The sequence below is a fragment of the Pomacea canaliculata genome, linkage group LG1 (assembly GCF_003073045.1).
Source record: "Pomacea canaliculata isolate SZHN2017 linkage group LG1, ASM307304v1, whole genome shotgun sequence".
Lineage (NCBI taxonomy): Eukaryota > Metazoa > Mollusca > Gastropoda > Architaenioglossa > Ampullariidae > Pomacea > Pomacea canaliculata.
The window spans coordinates 15,415,262-15,435,809 of NC_037590.1; the positions used below are offsets into that span (position 1 = coordinate 15,415,262).

The following is a 20,548-nucleotide window of genomic DNA, read 5'->3' on the forward strand; positions in this document are numbered from 1 at the left end:
CTCGACATCGATGACGTCCCTTTAGCTGGGCGTGAGACAAACAAACCCACCCACATCGGCTACACCCGGGATTCCGAAGGCCGCTGTTCCCTGACTGTCACTCTCCCCGCCGGGAAACCTCTGCTGCCACCGTCTACCCCAACACCACCACCGCCGCTGCCACCAACATTCTCGATGGTGATGAGGTCCTGCGGAAGATCGTTGTAGTAGATGCACTTGGCGCTCTCCGGCGCGGGTTTAAAGAAGGCGGGGGCGTTGCTAGGCAGGCGCCCGTTGGACGTGGGCTTCGTCTCCCACACGTCGTCGTCATCGTGGTCGAAGTACTCGGGGTTGGCCACCGCAGGAATCGTGTGGAGTGGGGAGCTCTTGAGCATGTGGTCGGTTTCGTATTCGTCCTCTGCATCACGATACTCCTCAAACACCTTCTCGTTCTGGTAGTAGCCTGGCACAACGAACAAGTCAGTGAATGAATGAAAGGACAAAGAGTGAAGGAAAGAAAGGGCAAGAAAAAAAGCAAAATTGAAGGAAATAAGAGGAAGAATAAAAGAGATAAATTGATAAAAAAAGAAAGGCAACAAAAAGGAAAGAAATCGAAACAAGACTCGTATTTGCAAATATATAAAAAAAATTAAGATATAATAAATAAAATAAAATAAAAATAAAAAATAAAAAAGGAAATTGGGCTGAAATACCTACTTCATACAGAAGGTATGTATAACTACCAATATTGTAATCAAATAATTCATAAATCCTGCGGTGATATCTTGAAAAAAATCTGCTGATGTGTAACACCTTTATGTCATTCTACAACATTCGGTCTTTATACAAACCCGTCTACATAAAACCTGCAATGTTCCCCTCTATAACCATGTTTCAAATCACTGATAAATCAAAGTAAATAAACAGAAGTATATCATTAAAGATAAATGAACAGGATCGCATGCATGTTTGTTAAACAACAAAATCCGTTAAAAATTCGGTAGAATCAGCACTTCTGGCAAAAAAAATAAAATAAATAAAATAAAAATAAAAATAAAGCTTTATAAACGCTACACCAAAAGCCTGTACTCGCTGAATGAATACTATTCACATACTGCAGTGCACATGCTTTGCATATAGGAACTGTTTGCACACATTCGTTATGGAAGACTCTTGCTCTCACTTGTTTAGTGCAAGATCGCACGCACGCACGCACAGATACACAGAGAGTGCAGGCTACACCTCCCAGTGTTACTCATGTACGAACTCGCATACACACAAGCAGAAAGCTTGCTTTAGAGAAGACAGCCTGATGATGTGCGAGTGTTACATGTGCCGCTATGTAGAGATCAGTGTTCCTCGCTGTGCTCCCCATGCACTTGCTTTTTTCCTCCCTTCCCTTCCCCTCCCCCAGTGTCAGCAGCCTGGGGAGGCACGAGCAGGTGAGGGCAGGTGGTCATCATGCAGGAATGCGTGAAGCGCGAAGTAGCTGGAATAAGAAATGCTGACCTATTGGCGTCTCACCCTTGTCACTGAGGTCAGTGTACATGACCGGGTTGGTCGAATGAGGAGCCAGGTAGTTGTCCTCGTCCACCGCCAGTTGCAGCACTTTCGTCGGCGACGACTTGCGGGTGGGGGAGCCGTTCTGGTTGGTAACCAAGGGATAGGAGGACGGGCCTTCAATCTCTTCTGCAACGAAAGGTCCAGACAAAGTCACTGAAGAAGTCCAGATACTTTATGGCAGGTTGCCATGAATGGAATTTACAGGGAAACGAGATAAGTATTCAATTCAGGTTCTGATATTTTATTTACTTTGCCATGCTTCCTGCAAAAATTTTTTATAGCAATTTTTAATAAAATTATGTCAAGAATAGGATTATTATATTTTTATACACAGCCCGTTCGTTAAAGGTCGCTAAAAAAAAAAAAGGTTTACTTTTAAATAATTAGACCGGAAGTTTCATTATCACCTCTTTCCCTGAAGAACTTGATGGGGTCGGAGCTGTAGCGCGAGTTGAAGCTGTCCTCGCGGCCTCGTTTTGGCGACTGTTGTCTCTGCTTGCGGGCCTCCACCGCGGCGTTCAGATGCGCGTAGTTCTTTTCTCGCCACGGCAGGCCACTCACTTCTCCTTTCTCAGCCTTGAGAGGGTAGTTCACTGCCCCCTGTGGCAGCAATGGAGCCTTGGAGAAAGAATAAAATCATAAAGATAAGATGAGCGCTCGCGAGTCTCCTGTATGTCCATGCTGACGGCAACTTTTTTTGCACGAGGAATTTTAATTACTGGTGATGTAAGAGATGAAAAGAAAAATGTAAAGATGTGACTAGGAAAAAAAAAAATTTTAATTAAAAAATCAATAAAAATAACTAAACACACGCACAACAAAGACATGGTCACTACATGATCAAAGTAAATAATATTCGCATATATGAATACTATCAAATATAGTAAACATGGTCATTACAAGATTAAATATAGTAAACGTGGTCATTACACTATCAAATAATTATGATCATTACATGATCAAGTAAATATTTTCCTTAGGAATACAACTTTTTTTTTTTTTTTTGGTAAGGAAGTCCAAATGAAAAGTGATCAAAAGTGACGATAAAAACAACACTACGAGGAAAAGAAGATAAGCAAGACAAAGAACACAACAATAATTATTACAAAAACAAAAAACAAAAACAAAACAAAACAAAAAAAAACAATGCTCAAACTAAACAAGAGAACTTAAATATGCAACTAAATTTGGGTAAATTGAAGCTTAGGTAAAACAGAGATGAGCACCCCCTGACCCCCGCAAGCTGTCCTCATCACGACAGATGGGAAGTCAGGATGTGGAACATCATACAACATCAACAAACAATAACAATGTATCTTACAATAACAATATTATGGGGGGACCCTCTATAACAGACATACACGTGTCTGATATTAAAACTAGATGCTGGACTGGGTGAAGCAGCAGCCGGTGAAGCTCGCAGTAGACACAACCCAGCGCGGGGTTAGAACAGGATCAGAGGTGAGAGGTCACAACACCTGTCCATCTAAGGAAAAGTTACGTACTGAAGGCGAGTTGTTGTTCTCGAAGATGATCTGGTGGGGGAGTGCTGCGGTTCTTGCGGCTGCAAGTAATCCTCCGCCTCTATGATCTCCTCCGGACCGTCGGCCGTCATGCTGACGCTCCTCATCAGGTCACTCTTGTCGAACGTGTGGCTGGGCAGCCGCATCAGCTTGTCTCCCTTGAGTGGCGGAAAAAACAACAACAACACCACGGACCGTAAACATGGCGTTTGAAAAAGAGAAAAGGGCATCAGCAGCGGTAACACAACAGAGGAAGCTTTTTGCTAGATAGGGGAGGCAATGATGAAAGGAAGTGTCTGACCTAAGACTAGGAGTTCTCTCTCGTCCATTCGGATCATCTCCACCTCGTTGACTAACACACAGTGATATAACAGATATAACAGTTTTACATTAAACCTTCCAGTAACAGTGCAAGATAGAAAATATTTATAAGCTTTTTCTTCTGGTGTATTTCTGGATTGAAACCGATTCATTCAGAACTATGGTACTGTAATTTAATTAATGCTTATATTCGTGTAAAAATTAACACCTAAAATACATGGATAACCCCTGTCTCCCCCCCCCACTAAAAAAGAACAAACCCCCCCCCCCCCGAGAAATATAGAACGAAAAATTTTGATCTATTATGAAAGACATTGTAGTCTAGTGAAGCGTTAGAGAGAGAGAGTACATAAGAAGGAGTGAGTGAGAGAAGAAATAAAAGAGAAATTTCTGAGAGATTAAAGAGATAGTAAAAAAAAAAAAAAAGAAAAAGAAGAGAGAAAGCAATGATATAGTACAGAAAATAGCAAAGAACTTGAAGATGAACAATTTGAAATAAGACTGAAAAAAAAAACAATCTGGAGATGAAGAATTTTCTCCATATCTATGTTAATTAGTGACTGTCATGCTGCACTGACAACACACACTGAAGGTTGGTTGGTTGTGTTTTACGCCGTGCCAGCAACTACAGCTACAACCACGGCGACACACTGAAGGCAACATGCACATGTTAAGAACACCAGTATTGGCGACAACTGTATTCCCTCAAGGTAAATGAAACATAAATGCAATACATTCATGCATGAATAGTTCTGACTTTAGGCTGCACTCGGAAGGTACATTATAGATGTAATAATAAGTGTCGGTAAGACGCGAAAGATCACAATGAAAACTTAGAAATCTTGTGAATAAGGCTTTTTCCTCTATATTGGAGGATGCTGCGATAAACTGAAAGTTCTGTCAAGATAGCATTACTTGCTAATACTGCGTGGATCAGTTTTTACTTTTCAAGATTTTGTGTCACATTAACAGAGGACACGTACACTCACTCCATGCTGCCATCAACCAGCATGCTGGGCACAAGACAGGTTAACAGTTTCATCATGCATGTCAAGAAAGAACAAAAAACCTTGTCTCAGCAAACTACAACAGTTGTTTAGAATCATGCAATCACAAGAAGGTTCCAGTGACATTCGCCGGGTCACCAACAGCAGTCGTGTCCACTACCGTCGCAACAACGGACTGCGCATGCGCAAGGACATGCACTTCCGTTTTGTTCGAGTTCAACAAGAAGATCCAATAACTGAATTGTTTTGAAAAGATGCAGCGGAGCATCGCAACGAACGGAGTACATTTTCGCTGGACAGGTCATTTCCGTTCACACTCCGCAGGCTGTGCAGTTATGAAGTTAATCATGCACAGTTAATGGAGAGGTTAGGTCACAATAACAATCATTGCAGCAACTGAAAAAAATATAACTCACAGGTGTAGGGGTATGATACACCAAGGAACGATTAACGAAACAAAAGGAGGCACAGGTCAGAAGATGAAGTGTAAGAGGGTTGGGGGGAAGATGATTGGGGGGAAGCATGCAAACAGCAGCTACCTCTCCCACTGCACCAAGAGGGGGTTCCACGCCATCAATGGGGGTAAGGTCAAGATGTGAGCCTCGAAAACTTTCTTCTGGGATTTTCTTCAAAACATCGCCCTGCGTGCACAGAGAGGTTCACGTGTCGAATTTGCGCAACACACTCACACCTGATGTGGTGACGTCATGGTCACGTGGCTCACAACAGTATAATGCAGACACCACTTCCTTATTGGCTTAACAGTTCTAACATCATGTCTTACTCACTACGTACGAAGACTTACAGGTGCTAACATTTCTGTGTTCAAAATGTTAATTTTTTTCCTGATAAAATATTCCGATAACATTATAGTTGTTGGAAAACCAACAATTTCTTAATACCTACACGTTCCCTTACCAGTATGGTGTATGATGATGAAGATGATGAGGATGAGGATGATGATGGGGGTAGTGGCTTAGATAATGACGACCTTTGCCATAGTTTCTTATCCTTATACAAACAAGAGGCATCTCTTATCAAACTTTAACCTACTGGGTACTTCATTTTTATTGTAGAAATTGATAAGTAGACAGTAAGGGAAGGAACTTGTTCCCAGTGTGCAGTGCAAAGAAACAAGCAAAACAGAAAGCAAATAAATAAAAACCGAAAATAAACAAACTAAAAATCTGTATGCAAAAAGGAGAACACCTTTAACACCGTGATGGTTACACTAGCTCTCCACCACATTCTGTGCTCAGTAACATAAATAATGCATTCCATACAAAGCAGTGGCCTAGACACATCAGGGACTGCGCTCCTGACTTTTTTCTCACTAACATATAAATGTGACCAGTTAAACGACCAATCCGACAGTGAAAAAACTTCTTAGTTCCGTTAAAACAGTTTTAGTCCCACCCTCTGCAATCCTCATTCACTCCACTAATTGCATTTTAATTTCAGTAAACGAAGATTGGCATTTCCGTAACCATGCACTCGTTTTTGTTTTTTTCTTCCCAATTAACCCGGCTTTATAAACCTTCCTACTCCTCTGGTTTCCCTTATCTTCACACACCTGTCTCAATGTCCAAAGACTGTCAGCGCAAAGAAACAAAACTTCCTTTCAAAAGACTAAAGAGATTATTCGGCAGCAGTAACCATAATTATCGGAAGCAAAAATCTAGAAAAAAGTCACTTAATTCTTAAATATTTTTTCCAGAAGCCATAAACCCACAACTATCCAACCTTTTATTCCTCTTCCTCCTCCCTAACCCTCAAAAAAAAAAAAAAAACCTCGGCCGGATGCAACGCTCACAAAATGCAAGGAAGCGCAGTCCCTGACAAACTGAAAATAGATCAGCCTGAAAATAAACAGAGCTGTTAATGACATGATATTAGATACGAAAATAAGCTTGCCTAAGCAGGTATGTGATTTTTTAGCCAGACTCACCTGCACCACCAGGTATCTGCCGGGGTCACGTGCCATTTTGGCAAATTCCTCCGCCAGTTCTTTGAAGGACGGTCTACTTTCGGCGTCCAGCATCCAACCTGCTTTCAATGCACGCGAACACACACACGCACACACACGTGTTGCTTAGTGTAAGCTGTGCAAGTCTGTCTGAATAGCTTAACTAGATGTTCATAAACGATGTAGAGTTTTAAACACATCCGCCAACCAAGGTCTTACGCATGCGCAACTGCAACAGCCCCTTCCTACTTCTCTCTCACCCCAGCAACTTCTCTCTGTTTTTCGATACATTAGATACAGCCAACAACCTTCCTGACAATTTCCTGGACACGAGGTAGTGACATCACAGCTCCTAGAATACAAGGTGTGTCACGTCACTCGTAGAACATCTCTCACCTCCCACAATCCTCCTCGCTTGCCCTCCATTCCTCCTGTCCCCCTCGCACAAGAAAGTCTGTAAGCACAGTTCATCTTTAGTCAGACCCTGACACAGACTTACATTTAATCATGATCATGTAGACGTCGATGGTGCAGATGGAAGGCTGTGGCAGGCGCTCGCCCTTCTCTAGGAGGCCCGGCACGTCACGAGCCCGGATGTTGTCGTAAGGCTTTTGGCCGTAAGTAAACAACTCCCAGGCCGTCACGCCTGCAAACACATAAAAACTAGGGTTAGTTTTGTTGTTGGTGGTGGTGATGGGGAACAGCCAGTTAGCTCTCAGTAGCAATTATACCTATAAAAGTATGACAAAAATAAATAACAAATGGCAAACATTCAATACTAATTTATACATCAATAGAGAAAAGTGTCAACAGGCAATACAGAGGTTTACTCACCGAAGCTCCAAACGTCACTTTTGTGTGTGAATATTCGGTGTTGAATGCATTCCAAAGCCAGCCATTTGATGGGCATCTGAAACAAGCATCAACAAGTTTGAGGACTGACTACACTCACCTGAGGGGTCAAGGGAGGAAACAGACGTACAGAGATCAAAGAAAATATTTTAAAAAGTATTTAAAGCATGTCTTCGCACCCAAAACACGGAAAAGCACTGATGTCCAGGGAAACAGAATGAGACTTTTGACTGGTTTGAGAGTCCGTACTTACCTTGCCTCCTGCCGCCCTGTATTCCTCCTCATTGTAGTCCAGAAGCTTGGCCAGCCCGAAGTCCGTTATCTTCACCTGTGTAGGTGTTTGCACTGCACGGCCACATGGTTGCATCAATTAGCATAACTGATACCTGTTGGGTCTAGGACTATTATTTTAAACATTCCCATCGATAAACAAGCCACAGTTCGAACTATACCACCTCAATCAACAACTTACACTTTTTTTCAAAGAGTTAATAATGCACATTGACTAATGGGAAAAAGTGGACAGAGGTGTGTGCGTGTGTGTAAAATTCTTCCCTCGCTTTACGGTTCACTGGAGTGTGTATAGTCGAAAACCATGTTTTGTTGACAAATGAGCACACAAAACAAAAAAACAAAGCACAAAACAAAAAAACCCAAACAAACAAAAAAACGCCGAAACAAAAAATACCCTATACAAAATTATAAACACAGGTTAACATTCAAATAACAGGTAAAAAATGTTATCTGCCCTTAAAGTATTCTTACCCAGAACATTTCTAGCTGCGAGATCACGATGCACGATGCCCCTCTCTTCCAGGTAGGCCATGCCCTGCACACAGGGGAAGGAAAGGCAACTTTAAAACTACTCTTTGTTTGGAGTATATCTGCGAGAAGATTTTGCTGACAGAACAGGTGTCTATGCTGCTGATAGAAAGGAGAGAGAGAGAAGTGTGGTTTGATAAAGAGAGTGGAGATTGTGAATATCCTCCCTCGCCCATCGGATGCGCGTGCAACATCCCCAACATCACCAACCTTTGCGATCTGTGTCAGCCAGTTGAGGAGGACCTTGGAGCCCACGTGGTCCTTGTTCTTGCGGACGTAGTCTAGGAGGCAGCCGAGGGGCATGAGCTGCGTGATGAGCATCATCTGGGCGGACATGCACACAGCCAGGATGCGGATGCAGCACACGTGCTCCACCGAGGCCATTACACGGGCCTCCTCCAGCAACTCTTTGTTCTGATTGGGGGACGTCCCGTCCTGCAGAACCTTGATGGCCACTGGGATCTTCACATTCTCGCCTTCAGGGATCCAGAAACCCTGCCAAATTTGAGTGAGAAATGTTATTTTCTTTATTTATATCTCCTTTTTGCTTGTTTGTGAAGTTACCAGAGGATTCTTCTATGTTGTTCTTATTTGTAATTTATTTATTTAATGCTTGTTTATTTATTGCTTGGTTAAGAAATTTCCATTCCTTGAATCATAATAGAACTGTATATTAAAGGTATCATTGTTTTCCAGTGCCAGCTACCAATGGGGAGAGTCTCTACATCTCTTTACCTTGTACACGGTGCCAAAGGCTCCTGAGCCGATGATTCCTCCCTTTCGGAGTTCGGATTCTTTGATTAGCCGCAGTTTTGCCAGGTCAGGTTGTGCGTTTGTTGGGGTGATGGGCTGAGGGGAAGAAAAAAAAATACAGCAAAAGAATTTATGATAGTGTTTCGAATAAACGCATTCCACAACAACATTTATACTTCAGTGGCTCTGCTAATACGGATGAAACATATATATTATCAAATTTACATATTCTAATACATAGATGTATGATGGGATTCAGAATCGAACAACAGTGAAGGAGAAAATGGATGTGTGGTATACATGAGAACTGAGATGTAAGACCACCCCTATACCCGTCCACGAGAATGGCGCAAGGAAGTGAAGTATGAAACATTAAGGGTGGGTTACCTCGATGTCATCGTAGCCGGTCATCCTGGCTGTGAGTTCTGCGGTCTTCTCCTTGGCTTTGGCTCGCTTCTGGCAGTAGTACCCGAACAGAGTCAGAGTCCAGCCAGGAACAGAATGCCGCAAATGGTGGAAACGGTCACAATGATGATCTTCTTCTTCTCTTCTCTGGACACACACAAAAACCCGATTCAAAATTAAAGACAATCCATGTCACAAAAACTTTTTTTCAAATTTATACCACACACACACAAACTACACTAGGGTGACGAGCATCATCTAGGGTTGTGTTTGAATTAATAAAACAAACATTTCAAGGCGACGTCACGCGAATGATAAACAAAGGAAAACAATTCCAGAAGGACATCACTACAATGCCTTGGATCTTCTACAATTGCTGTGTTCGTTTCATCACCAATGTATCTGGGCTTCTCTCCCTTTGACCTGTAAGAAGTTTGCACAACCATTTTTCCATGAAATGGTATTTTATATTTCAACAATCGTCAAAGTAGTGAATAAGACAACGGTCGGCTCTCTGTGTCTTTGTAGCATGAGCCACGAAGAGTGAAAGGAAATCAGTCGGCGACAAGACAATGAGGGAAACTCACTCTCTGTCCTTCTGCAGCATCAGCTGCACTTCGGGGTGGGATTCGTCGGCACACACGTTGCGGTTCTCATCGGTGTTGCTGTCCCGCACTTGATACGGCAGACTGGCCGGACACCCGGGCGTGCAGTTAAACTACAAAAAAAAAAGTGCTGTCGTTCATCTAAACAGGCAATCTTTGAGAGTTGTGGAGGGAAGATAGACAATAGAAAGGGAGGAAGGAACAGAGAGATGAGACCATTTAAAAATAAGGGTAGTGGATAAAGAGCGGAAGAAAAGAAAAAATCTGGACAAAATAAAACTTAACGAAGAGACAAATGAACAGACCAAACAAATAAACCTGTTAATTAAGCTGTACTGTATAGTCCATGGTCTTTGTAATAAACAGGATTAAAAAAAAGTACACTGTTTGTGATGTACTTAAACTGTACTTAAAAGCACATTGACGCCCACCTGCTGCTTCTCTTCGTCCAGGTAAATCTTGAAGTTGGTGCAGGAGTTGCACTCCAGGCTGGAGGAACCGAAACAAACGCCACGACACTCGGCATGACACTGGATGCACTTCTTGGTGATGTTGTCTCCGTACGCATACTGTGGGCAGAAGTCGATGCACAGTCCGTCCAGATCCGCGAAGTAGCGACAGGAGGTGCAGTACCGCACGCTGGGGCCGTCACACGTCAGGCAGAAGTGATGGCACGGCTCGCAGACCTGGGGTTGGAACAATTACAAGGAAACATGATAAGACTCTAACAGAAACAAGGTGGTCCAGCAAAGACCTTGCGGGAAAATAGTCAAGGGGAGACAATAGGGACAAAAGGATTTTAGATTGCTGCTTTTAAATATTTTGTAAATATATAGTCTTCCAAAGAAACAATTTAAATCGTCTTTCATCCTCCTCATGCATGAAAGCACTCTAACATACGCACAGGTGGAATTTAATTCAGACCGGGTAACCATCGTCTAGCTGGCCTTACCCTTCGCCCGGCCATGGGACCAGGATTGGTGGAGGAGACGGTGGACAGGTGATAGCCAGGCTCGCAGGAGTCAGTGTCCTGAGGCAAACAGGTGATGGCAGTCTCGAAGGGATCCTTCCTGATGCCAACCTCACACGTGTTGCAACCGCCCTCCTTGACGATGTCAGACGGCCCGGTGCACCTGAGGGCAAAGGTACAAGAACAAGGTCACAGACATCCACTACATTATGACCCCGACATTGCCGTGATGCACGAACAACACAGTAACTGTATAGGGTACATGCTACATCTATATGCTATGTGCCTTCACCCTGCTATGATAGAACCCCACTCCACATCCATTTCTGAGATCCCTTTCAACCACTCATTACCGACCGGGTGTTCAGTCCTTTCATCAGCCATGTTTCAGTGCTCTATGTTTAATTGCACTGAAACAGGCCACGCCCACTACTCCCTGACACACTTGTCTCACCCTGTGCACGTGGAGTGGCAAGGCTGGCACACGTGGTTCTCATCCGGGTACATAGCACCAGGGCACGCGTCTAGACATCGCTTCTTGCCGTCCTCGAGGCTGAGTATGGCGACGTGGGCGCAGTCATCGCACTCGTGGTTTTCCTGCGAGACAACAAAGTGGACAGCGTGACGTCACACCAGTTACGTCATCACAGGCTAGAATTATCATCCGGGTCAGTTCAGTTCTCAAAAACATTCCCTCCTCGCAGTGATGGTCCAGTTTGGTACCCGGAACATCTCTTTCGGTATGATGGGGATGATGGTTAGGGTTAAGTTACTGATGCAAAGAAATAGAAAGAAAGACAAAAATGAAGGAAAGAGCAAAAGAAAGAAAGCACCAAAAACCCCACAAAAACAAGTTTCAGTGGATAGGGAATCTCACCGGCCCAGTGCAGGAGTTGGCGCACTCTGAGTGGCATCGCTTGCACTTGCCGTTGCCCGCGTAGTACAGCAAGGGTCTCTCGGAGCAGGAGCTGAGACACACCCGCTCCTCGTCGTCCACGTACTGCCTGCAGGTGAGACACTTGTTGGGCCCCTTGCCCCAGCATCCATCAGCGCTGCACTGCGGGTGGCACACCTCGCCGTCGTGTGCTGCACGACCAACGACTTAACTGTTACCCCGAGCATCACTTCTACACGCTCCCCTCCCTCACTCTCCACCCATCTTCCTTCCAAAACTCGTTCTCAGTTCGCCTGCCTCTTTTTCACATTCAGCAAAGCAAGCAACAAAATCAAGAAACAAGGCAAAACTGCATACGAAAAAAAAACAGAAGCAGAAGGTGGACATCAACAATTCAAGAAATCCCCCCCCCCCAAAAAAAAAAAGAGGACACAAACACAGCAACACAAACAAATAAATTATATAAGAAAGAAAAAAAATCACAAATAAAAAAAATCAGACAAACACAAGAATACACAAGTATACACAAAAATAGCAATAATATAAAAAGATACAAGACACATACAAACAAAATTCTCTACACAAATTTCATAAAAAAATTACAATACAAGCAAAAATATACATATTATAGAAAAGAAATAACTAAAATACAACGATGACTAACAAGACAATAATAATAATAAAAATTACACAAACTGTACACTCACAGCAATTTGCAGGAGCTCGGTTGGTGTGAAGTAGGATCTTTTGCTCCTTCGTGTACAAGATCCTCGTCCAGTTGATGGTGTAAATGTAACAGAGGTTGGAGTTGCCGACGAAGACGACGTTTCCGTTGCGGACGGACTTCAATGATGTGAGTTCTAGTGAACGAATGGGCGTGGCCAGGATGTTGAGTGAATGTCCGTTACTGCAAAGTTAAAACATTAAGTGATACTTGGTTGGATGCTTTGGCAGGAAACTTTTTTCACCTGGAAGTGATTTGACACTAGGAAGGGAGAGGAAGTAGGGGTGACATAGGACACGAGCATCACAATGAATCGTTACTAACACAGAGACCAAGCTCACTGGTGTGAGCTACCCAAACTGATTGACAAGCAGGTCAATGATGAGATAAACTCACTCTAGCTGACGACCATGAATGACTTCCAGGTTGGAAAGAAAAGACAAGTCGACGAAGTCCTTGTCGTCTGACTGGATGAGGAGGAAGCCGGTGATCTCCCTCACACTGTTCAACACGGACAGATTCGATGGGTGCAGAGGGGGGATGTTGTAGTGTGGATCTCTGCACATCATCATCATATTCATTATCATCATCGTCATCAGTACCACCATCATTCGTATGCTCATTATCAACATTATCATTTGTGATTATTCATTATTGGTACTCGAAATTCCGACATTGCTAGTCATTACGAGCAAAACTTTTGAGTTGCCATAATATTCTTCCCTTTAATAATTTGCTATTAACAAACTTCGATCTATAGCATTAAACAGCTTTTTTAAAAAATGCTACATTCACTTCAAGTTGTAGACATCGTACAAAAACATTTTTCTGCCTTTAAAACATTGAAACTATTTTATTTTCATTCAGATCGTGTTCAATGCCACTTAATTTGCAATTAACAAATAATCATAATCCTTTTTGCCTTCTGTGCAATTAACACAAATGTATGGTAATCAAGCTGCTGTAGCAGCCATCTGTATGCTTTAAATTATTATTAGTTTGTTATTCCTAACTATATAAATACTGCATACCACTGTACAATACTGACATACCAATACCTACTATAATTCATGCAAAACACATTTTTCTGCTCGACTAACATGGCAACGACGGCATGCGGATAATGCAAGACCATTCAAGTTACATAATTCAGGATGTACACTAGATACTTTGAAATTAAATGTTAATCGTACTTCTGAACTTTAAAATTCAAACGAATAAGAAATACTATGAGTTTAGTGTGGTAACCTGAAGAGGCTCCCTCGTGTAGATGATATAGCCAACAATGAAAAACGGCAAAAGCCTTTGATATTCTAACAGAATGTGTCCGTAAATAAACTTGTAAACCCTTGTAGTAACCAAAACACGTGTGTACTTTCAGAAGAGACTTAATGAACCATCAAAGGCGTTGTCAACATAATACAACCCAAGACCTAGCACCTCCGAACCCATGCAGCAGCCACAGTGATTCTGGGCATTAGATAACACTATGTTTGTTGTGGCCAAGTGAATAATTAGTAACTGATTGACAGAACACAATTAAAGTAAAAAAAAAAAAAGTCAGAATTGACAGAGAAACATTAATTTAGCTAAATACTAACAAACCAGACTTGACTGTGTAAATAAAATACGAGCAACGAAGAAAATGAATCTTCAAGATTTAAGAACCCAAGAGTGTTCCTGGTATCCTTCGTATTCACACAAAGAACAAGATCATCATCAATAATCATCGTTACACAAGACCAACGACAGTCACAACCGCCAACACTCCATGCAGTGAGACAACTCTCATCTACCTCACAGGACGAGACAACAGGCTGTCACTGTACATCAAAGTGCTTCGGCATTAGTGATGAGGGAAATGACAAGAGACAGGTCTGTCCCTGGGTGGAATGCGCACGCACATCACAGACACTGAGACCAAACAATGACAGGCGTGCGGAGTGTGCAACATCCGGGGACCTGAGATTACGCCACGCGCGTGTGTGCGACGTCAGCGAGGGACTCTCGCCATTGAACACAAGCACAGCTACACGTGAGGGGAGGGATACCACCAACAGGATACTCGGATTATTGTCACGAATCGCACAAATCTCACGAACTGTGAACCATACACACATATATATACACACATACAATATAGATAAACACAGCGCTGACGCCCTGGAGTTATTTCCAATGTCAGGAGATACTAGCCCAGCTCATTTGCATGTGAGGCAGACTGTTCTACATGCACGAAAAACACAAGACACTGATCTTCCGTGGTCACCAACACGTGTGTAAACAATTGTTTGTCACGACAACGAGCCACTGAGCGAGAGACACAACGGCGTGCACGTGTCGTCCGAGACGCATGCGTACACAGTATCCATCCTATACTAGCTGACATGCTGATAATGAATACATCCTGTCATGCTGTAGACGTACAGTCACTTTCACGCTTGGCCACTTCCTGCAAAACTAGTCAGCTGGGTGTTCTTAAATTGACCGAGACACCAAGAAACACCTGCTTGCCCATCATAGCATTTGATTGTGTCCGAGCATGTCCACAACTGTATTTTGAAATCCACCAGTAAGAACAAAGCCTCAATTTACACGAACCGGAAGTACATCGTTAAGAAAATTACAATTAACCGAAGTCTACCAAAAAAAAAAGGAAAACAAAGTGTCCAGTCCACCGCCGAGAGCCAGGCAGTGTTTCTCCGCTTCGATCTGGCGCCGAACGAATTAGTGTCATCCACATCAAGTCGACAACTACTACATGAATGCTACAGCATGCAACACCAACTAGCTAATGAGTGCAGTCCAGCTTGATTACTAGTTCTGTCTACGTTCACTAGCGATTGTTAACACCTGGAGCTCATGCTACATCGCGCAGACTGTCTACCCAGCAGTCGTAGACACATCAGGGGGCAACCACCTGGCATCATCAAATATGCAAAACCTATGACTACTGGCCGGGTGGGAGAGGGGGTAAAGAGACATCCTAGAGTACGGGTACATGCACTATTGTTAATTAACGACCTTCTTGCACTTGCGACGATGACGACGGAGGGACAGCCGCCACGCGTGACTCGCAGCACAGACCACTACAGGCAACACCAGAGGCAGAAAGCGTGACCACGATGACACGTATAAATGCGGGGAGGGGGCGGGGGAGAGGGCGGGGGAGGTCAACAGGCGGCAGGTCATTCTTGTGTGAGCAAAGCGTTGTCCATAGTCTCGATTCACCATTAGGTGCAGGACGGCCGAGTGAACGGTCACCATCCCGTGACGTCACCATGTGACTGGGTGGTGAGTACGGTATGGAGTGGTCATCTACAGCTCTGTAACAACTACAACTTTGTCCTCAATCAATCCTCAACACCAAAGGAATTTTTGTTTTTTTATAAAAAGGAAATGACCAGTTGGTTTGAAGCACTCCGCTGTTCACTTTTTCATGATTACAGAATTTACGAAAATTTGATACATTCTAAGAAAAAAAAAAATTCTGGTAACCAAAGTTTTTGTGTCTGAACCCTTCAAGATTTTTCGAAAAAAAAAAAATAAATAAAGGGTATCGCGGCAAAATTTCTAGGAAAAGTAAAGAGCAATGATGCTCAATGTACATAGGAGTAAGTTTTTACAGCATTATTTACAAAGCGTTGGACTCGCTTAACAGAAGCCACACTTTGCTTATACTCACTCAAGAAACGAATGTTTTAGAATTCTTAGGCTGCCGTCTATCGTAGTGCAGTCAGTAAAATTTTTCAAATTTTCAGCATTCAAGAACTCCGCCCCCTCTGTGCCTTTGCATGCTAGAAAAGAGAAAAAAATACTTACCCACTCAATGAGGCCATTACAATTTTTAAACTGCCATCTATTGAGGTACAGTTTCTAAATTTATCCAGATTCGCCGCAGACAAATATTCCATGCCTGTGCCATTGCATTCTGGCAGAAAGAAATTACATCGTGATGTTGGTCAAAAGCAATTTTCCTGTTCCTTTTCTGACTAAACAGAAAGGCTGGATATGTACAAATGGACAATAATACACCTGTGCGATGAAAACCTAAGTGTTTATTGCATGTTATACAATTAGTAGAAATTCCTTCCTGTACTCACTTTATACAAGTCAGGGATCACACCATGAAATGATGGAGAAATAAAGCTAGTCAAAAGGTAATAATTATATTTGATTAAAGATATAAAAAAAATTTTCAGCATAAGGTGGAGTGACGAGGAGTTCACAAGGGAGAACGTTAGACATCTTCACTATACATTCATCTACAATAAACAGACTGATTTCTGAACACAAGCCCAAACTCATTTCATAAATGAAACGTACAGACACTCGCGCACACTCTCGCAGACATGCGCTCCCATGGTAACGCCACCCTACAACGAAAGCGAACGTTCGCTGTGAACGCTTGTGTGCGAGACCACACTGACTGTGAACGCTCGCGATCACAATGAAGGACAAGAGAAAATCGTTACTTCGTGGGCAAGGACCCTCGCAGGGCTCGCAGGTCTTCCCGTCTTTAGCGTGCTTCCCCGCTGGACATGCTCTCACACACGATCCAGAGTCTTGCAGCAGAAAACCTGAAAGCATAGCAACAGCTTCTGTTATCCACCCGAGATATCCTGTCATCTCACATCTCAACCTACCAGCCACCCAGAGATATCCTCGCAGATATAGGTTGAAAGTGTGTCAACCCTATGTTGCAGAAAACCTTATCTACGGCCACCTTACTCTTTTACCTGTACAGGAGTTTGTTTTTTTAATTACTATTTACCTGGACATTCTTTAACGCAGATGCCGCCATATGCAAACTTGGCATCGGGATTTATTATGTTGATCATCTGTCGAAAGTCATAGATAATGGTTGGCGGGCAGTACGGCACACACTTCCCATCGTCGATAAAACTGCGACAAGCCTGTGGACAAGAAGAGGGTTAAAATCCAGGTAAAGGTCAGCACGAAAAATGACAGGAGTAACAGTTATGTATATTCGTTTTTATTATATTTATTATATATATTAGGAGAACGAAGCATGCTAACCCTGTAACACGATAGAATACCTCGTACCAGTACTGTTAATAAACAGCAAAATCTTAATAAATGTTCGAACAGAAATCAAAGGTGGATTACTAAGGATATTTCATCACCAAATCATTGTCAGTATCGTTGCCATCACTGACTGCGCCAAACATAATAACACTGGACAAATAACAAGCTCTGTAGGAAAAAAAAACTTTAAAAAGACAGACAAATCTTGCGCTCTTACAAAACAGTCCGTCTTCTTTGGTCCGTTACATCCACCCGCACACTCCTGATAGCAGCACTGGTTGGGGAGTTTGCCGAAGCAGCGACGCTCGCAGGAAGGGTGACACGCATCCCCCTGGCTCACTGAAACATCGACACAAGCGGCGTCAGCAAGAACTTTTTCGATTTTATTTCTTTAGTAGCTTCCGACAACTATACAAGGGACACCACCCATGATGGAAGCTAGGACGTCAAATCCTGCGATTATGTCCCTTGCATTACTCGCCTCTGTGGCAGTGTCTTGATGTGAACAATACTTGCGACTTGTTGCTGTTTGTAGTTTACGAGGGTAAGCTAAGTCTGTGAGTTTTTCTAGATAATCATACATTTGTGAGAAACACTGGCTGTATCTTAATGTTTGATGGTTACGCCCTGGTTCCATGATATATTAAAAAATGATTATTACGATTTGTTTATACAATTTTCGACTACTGATAGTGATTCATGATTAACTTATGGTTTTTAATAATACAATCCCTTCTCTTTTAAAATTTATTAAGGTCGACAGTGATAGCTACTCACGCTTTTGGCACATCCCCTCGCCAGCGCCCCAGCAGTGGCGCTTTTCTGTGATATTGGAGTAGCAGGATGCATGACACTCCAACCCTGCGATGAGAAAGTCTTACGTTGGTCAGGCAGAACAATAATTGTGCGATAGAAGGTAAGGTGATTAAAACAAACAAACAAACAACAAAACCCTAAAAGTTCGTTACATCACTTTTGTTAACTTTATAGTAGACATTTTATCGTGCACATCTACGCACTACTTCTGAGCATACAGGCGCGCGCGCAGACACACACATCGAAGCAAAGGGAGAGGAGAAGAAAGATCGAGTGGAGGTAGAAAGTGAGAGTAAAAACAGTAACTGATAGAAAAACATGGTGAACAAAGTAAGAGAGAGAAAACGCTACTCCTTAGAATACAAGACCTTTGTCGCCACATTTAAAATGTCGAAGGTAACGACTACCAGCAGGTAAAAACCACAGATTTCGCAAAACACGGAGAAAACCCAGTCTCCGACAAAGTTAGATTAATCTACTTGGACGAAACAAAAAAGATGCGAGGGAAATGATAAAAGATGTGAACTCTGCTTTTTTCAGTCACCGAAACGCCAAAAGTGTGCCAGTCCAACATTAGATGTTTGTTTTCACAAAAGATACCCGGGCAGAGGTGGGTTGCAGGGGGAAGGAAGAGGAAACACGCGAACAGTAGGATCCTCGTTTCCTAGGCTACGCTCGGCGCATGACTTTTCATCTATACTCTATAGGAACATTCATTAACTTCTGTTAACAGCAAACAACAACATCGCACACAGACACAGGGAAACAAGTCTGTAGACATAGTCCCCGGTGAGCACACGATTGACAGAACCTAGGTGTCGAGGTAGCGGTAAAAACCCCTAAGAACCTACCCAGAACCGTTTCGGCGAGCGTTCGCTTTCGATTTCTGCAATCAACACCACCATCCCGCCATGCTCTAACACGGGTTGTTACAGTTTTTCGTTTTGTTTCAGTTGCTGCAAAATTCGGTGGTTCTCCTCCCCATCCCCATCCCATCTCCCTTGCTGCATGCAAAAGGTCTTCACCGAATTACATTCCGACTAAACAAAATGCTTGCACCTCGCCGTCTAGTCTGCATCGCCCCGACGGTGTATCGCTTTCTCAGACGCGCAAAGCTCGGGGAATGAGGAAAGCAGAGACATTGCTAGCCTCGAAAACACAAGGTTGTGGAGGATCGCCCAACAATAGTAAGTTGGTGCTCCGAGTGCATGCAGTCACCGCTCTGTAGAAGCGTTTAACCAAAGAAACATCAATCACGTCGCTATCATCGACCCACTCACCCACGAAAAATAAACAGCCTCCTCTTTTCCTAATTCCAGATTCAGCGACTGCATCATGGGCTAGTGAATGTTGGGAGAGATAGTGCGGATCGGTAAATGATTTAATGTGTGTGGTGGGAAGAGAGTCTTTAGGAGTCTTGGATTCTATATTTTATACTGCATCCATTGACGAAGTTATTACACACAAATATTTTTTTTTCAAATACTATAACAATTTTACGTTCAGGATAAGAGAAAACACACACACCCCCACACACATGCGCGCGCGTGCACACACACGTACATTAAATCAGTGAGAGAGGGTGAAGGTGATAACAAAAGTTACAGTGAAGCTGGCCACCTGCCACTTTCAAAGCCCCTCTCGCGCCAATCAAAGCAGGAGGAGGTGGGCACGGCGGGTGCCACGGTAACCAATCTGTCGGAACGCTGTGTTCCTGCGCTCCAGACAGGGTGCCGGTGTGGCAGGTTGTGACATTTGCCGCCGTGGGGAGGCCACCCCTTCACAAGAACGCTGCCAATTCTGATAATGGAATCGCATGAATTTTCCACTCTGTATCCAGAGCAGCAGCACGGCCATTCAGATGCTTCCACAGACAGTCGGCACCTAAGGCCGAGCTGTCAGGATTCCTGACATACAGCACCTACAGTTGGCTGAGAAAGTCACGTGAAGGGTGTACACATAGTCTCTCTGTCTCGTGCATAGTAAAAAGGGTTTATATCTAAGCTGAAATGGGTAGGGAGGAGAGAAATTGATGATACAAATTTAACGTTCAGGACTGAATGAAAAATTTCCAGACCAAAAAAAAAGGCAGAAGTCTTTCACGCTCCACTCGATTTGAAAGACTTGTGTCAGTTCCTTAATGAGTATTTGCCAAATTTTTAAGAACTCCCAATGGTCACTCCCCTTCCTTCCCCTCCACTTCCCCATCTTGTTGCTGTGTGGAGAGGCAGAAACATTTTGGAGAAAAATATTTCCATATGATGTCGTAGCAACCTTTACGTCGAGGGCCAGTCGACT

General features: G+C 43.2%; 1 protein-coding gene across 1 annotated transcript in view; it reads right to left on the reverse strand.

Moving 5' to 3' along the window:
* Positions 1 to 304: 304 nt before the first annotated feature.
* Positions 305 to 20,548, reverse strand: part of LOC112561120 (epidermal growth factor receptor-like) — a 96,748-nt gene continuing 76,504 nt past the window's right edge. Inside the window, 26 exon segments of the mRNA XM_025233412.1 lie at positions 305 to 442; positions 1,504 to 1,668; positions 1,950 to 2,160; positions 3,048 to 3,223; positions 4,933 to 5,034; positions 6,342 to 6,439; positions 6,859 to 7,005; positions 7,194 to 7,269; positions 7,465 to 7,556; positions 7,977 to 8,040; positions 8,244 to 8,528; positions 8,769 to 8,882; positions 9,174 to 9,274; positions 9,277 to 9,338; positions 9,779 to 9,909; positions 10,228 to 10,482; positions 10,749 to 10,929; positions 11,221 to 11,363; positions 11,644 to 11,852; positions 12,369 to 12,568; positions 12,782 to 12,943; positions 16,208 to 16,316; positions 16,861 to 16,965; positions 17,160 to 17,301; positions 17,652 to 17,773; positions 18,212 to 18,295. Of these exon segments, the coding sequence (XP_025089197.1) occupies positions 2,133 to 2,160; positions 3,048 to 3,223; positions 4,933 to 5,034; positions 6,342 to 6,439; positions 6,859 to 7,005; positions 7,194 to 7,269; positions 7,465 to 7,556; positions 7,977 to 8,040; positions 8,244 to 8,528; positions 8,769 to 8,882; positions 9,174 to 9,274; positions 9,277 to 9,338; positions 9,779 to 9,909; positions 10,228 to 10,482; positions 10,749 to 10,929; positions 11,221 to 11,363; positions 11,644 to 11,852; positions 12,369 to 12,568; positions 12,782 to 12,943; positions 16,208 to 16,316; positions 16,861 to 16,965; positions 17,160 to 17,301; positions 17,652 to 17,773; positions 18,212 to 18,295 (3,188 nt within the window). The 3' untranslated portion in view covers positions 305 to 442; positions 1,504 to 1,668; positions 1,950 to 2,132.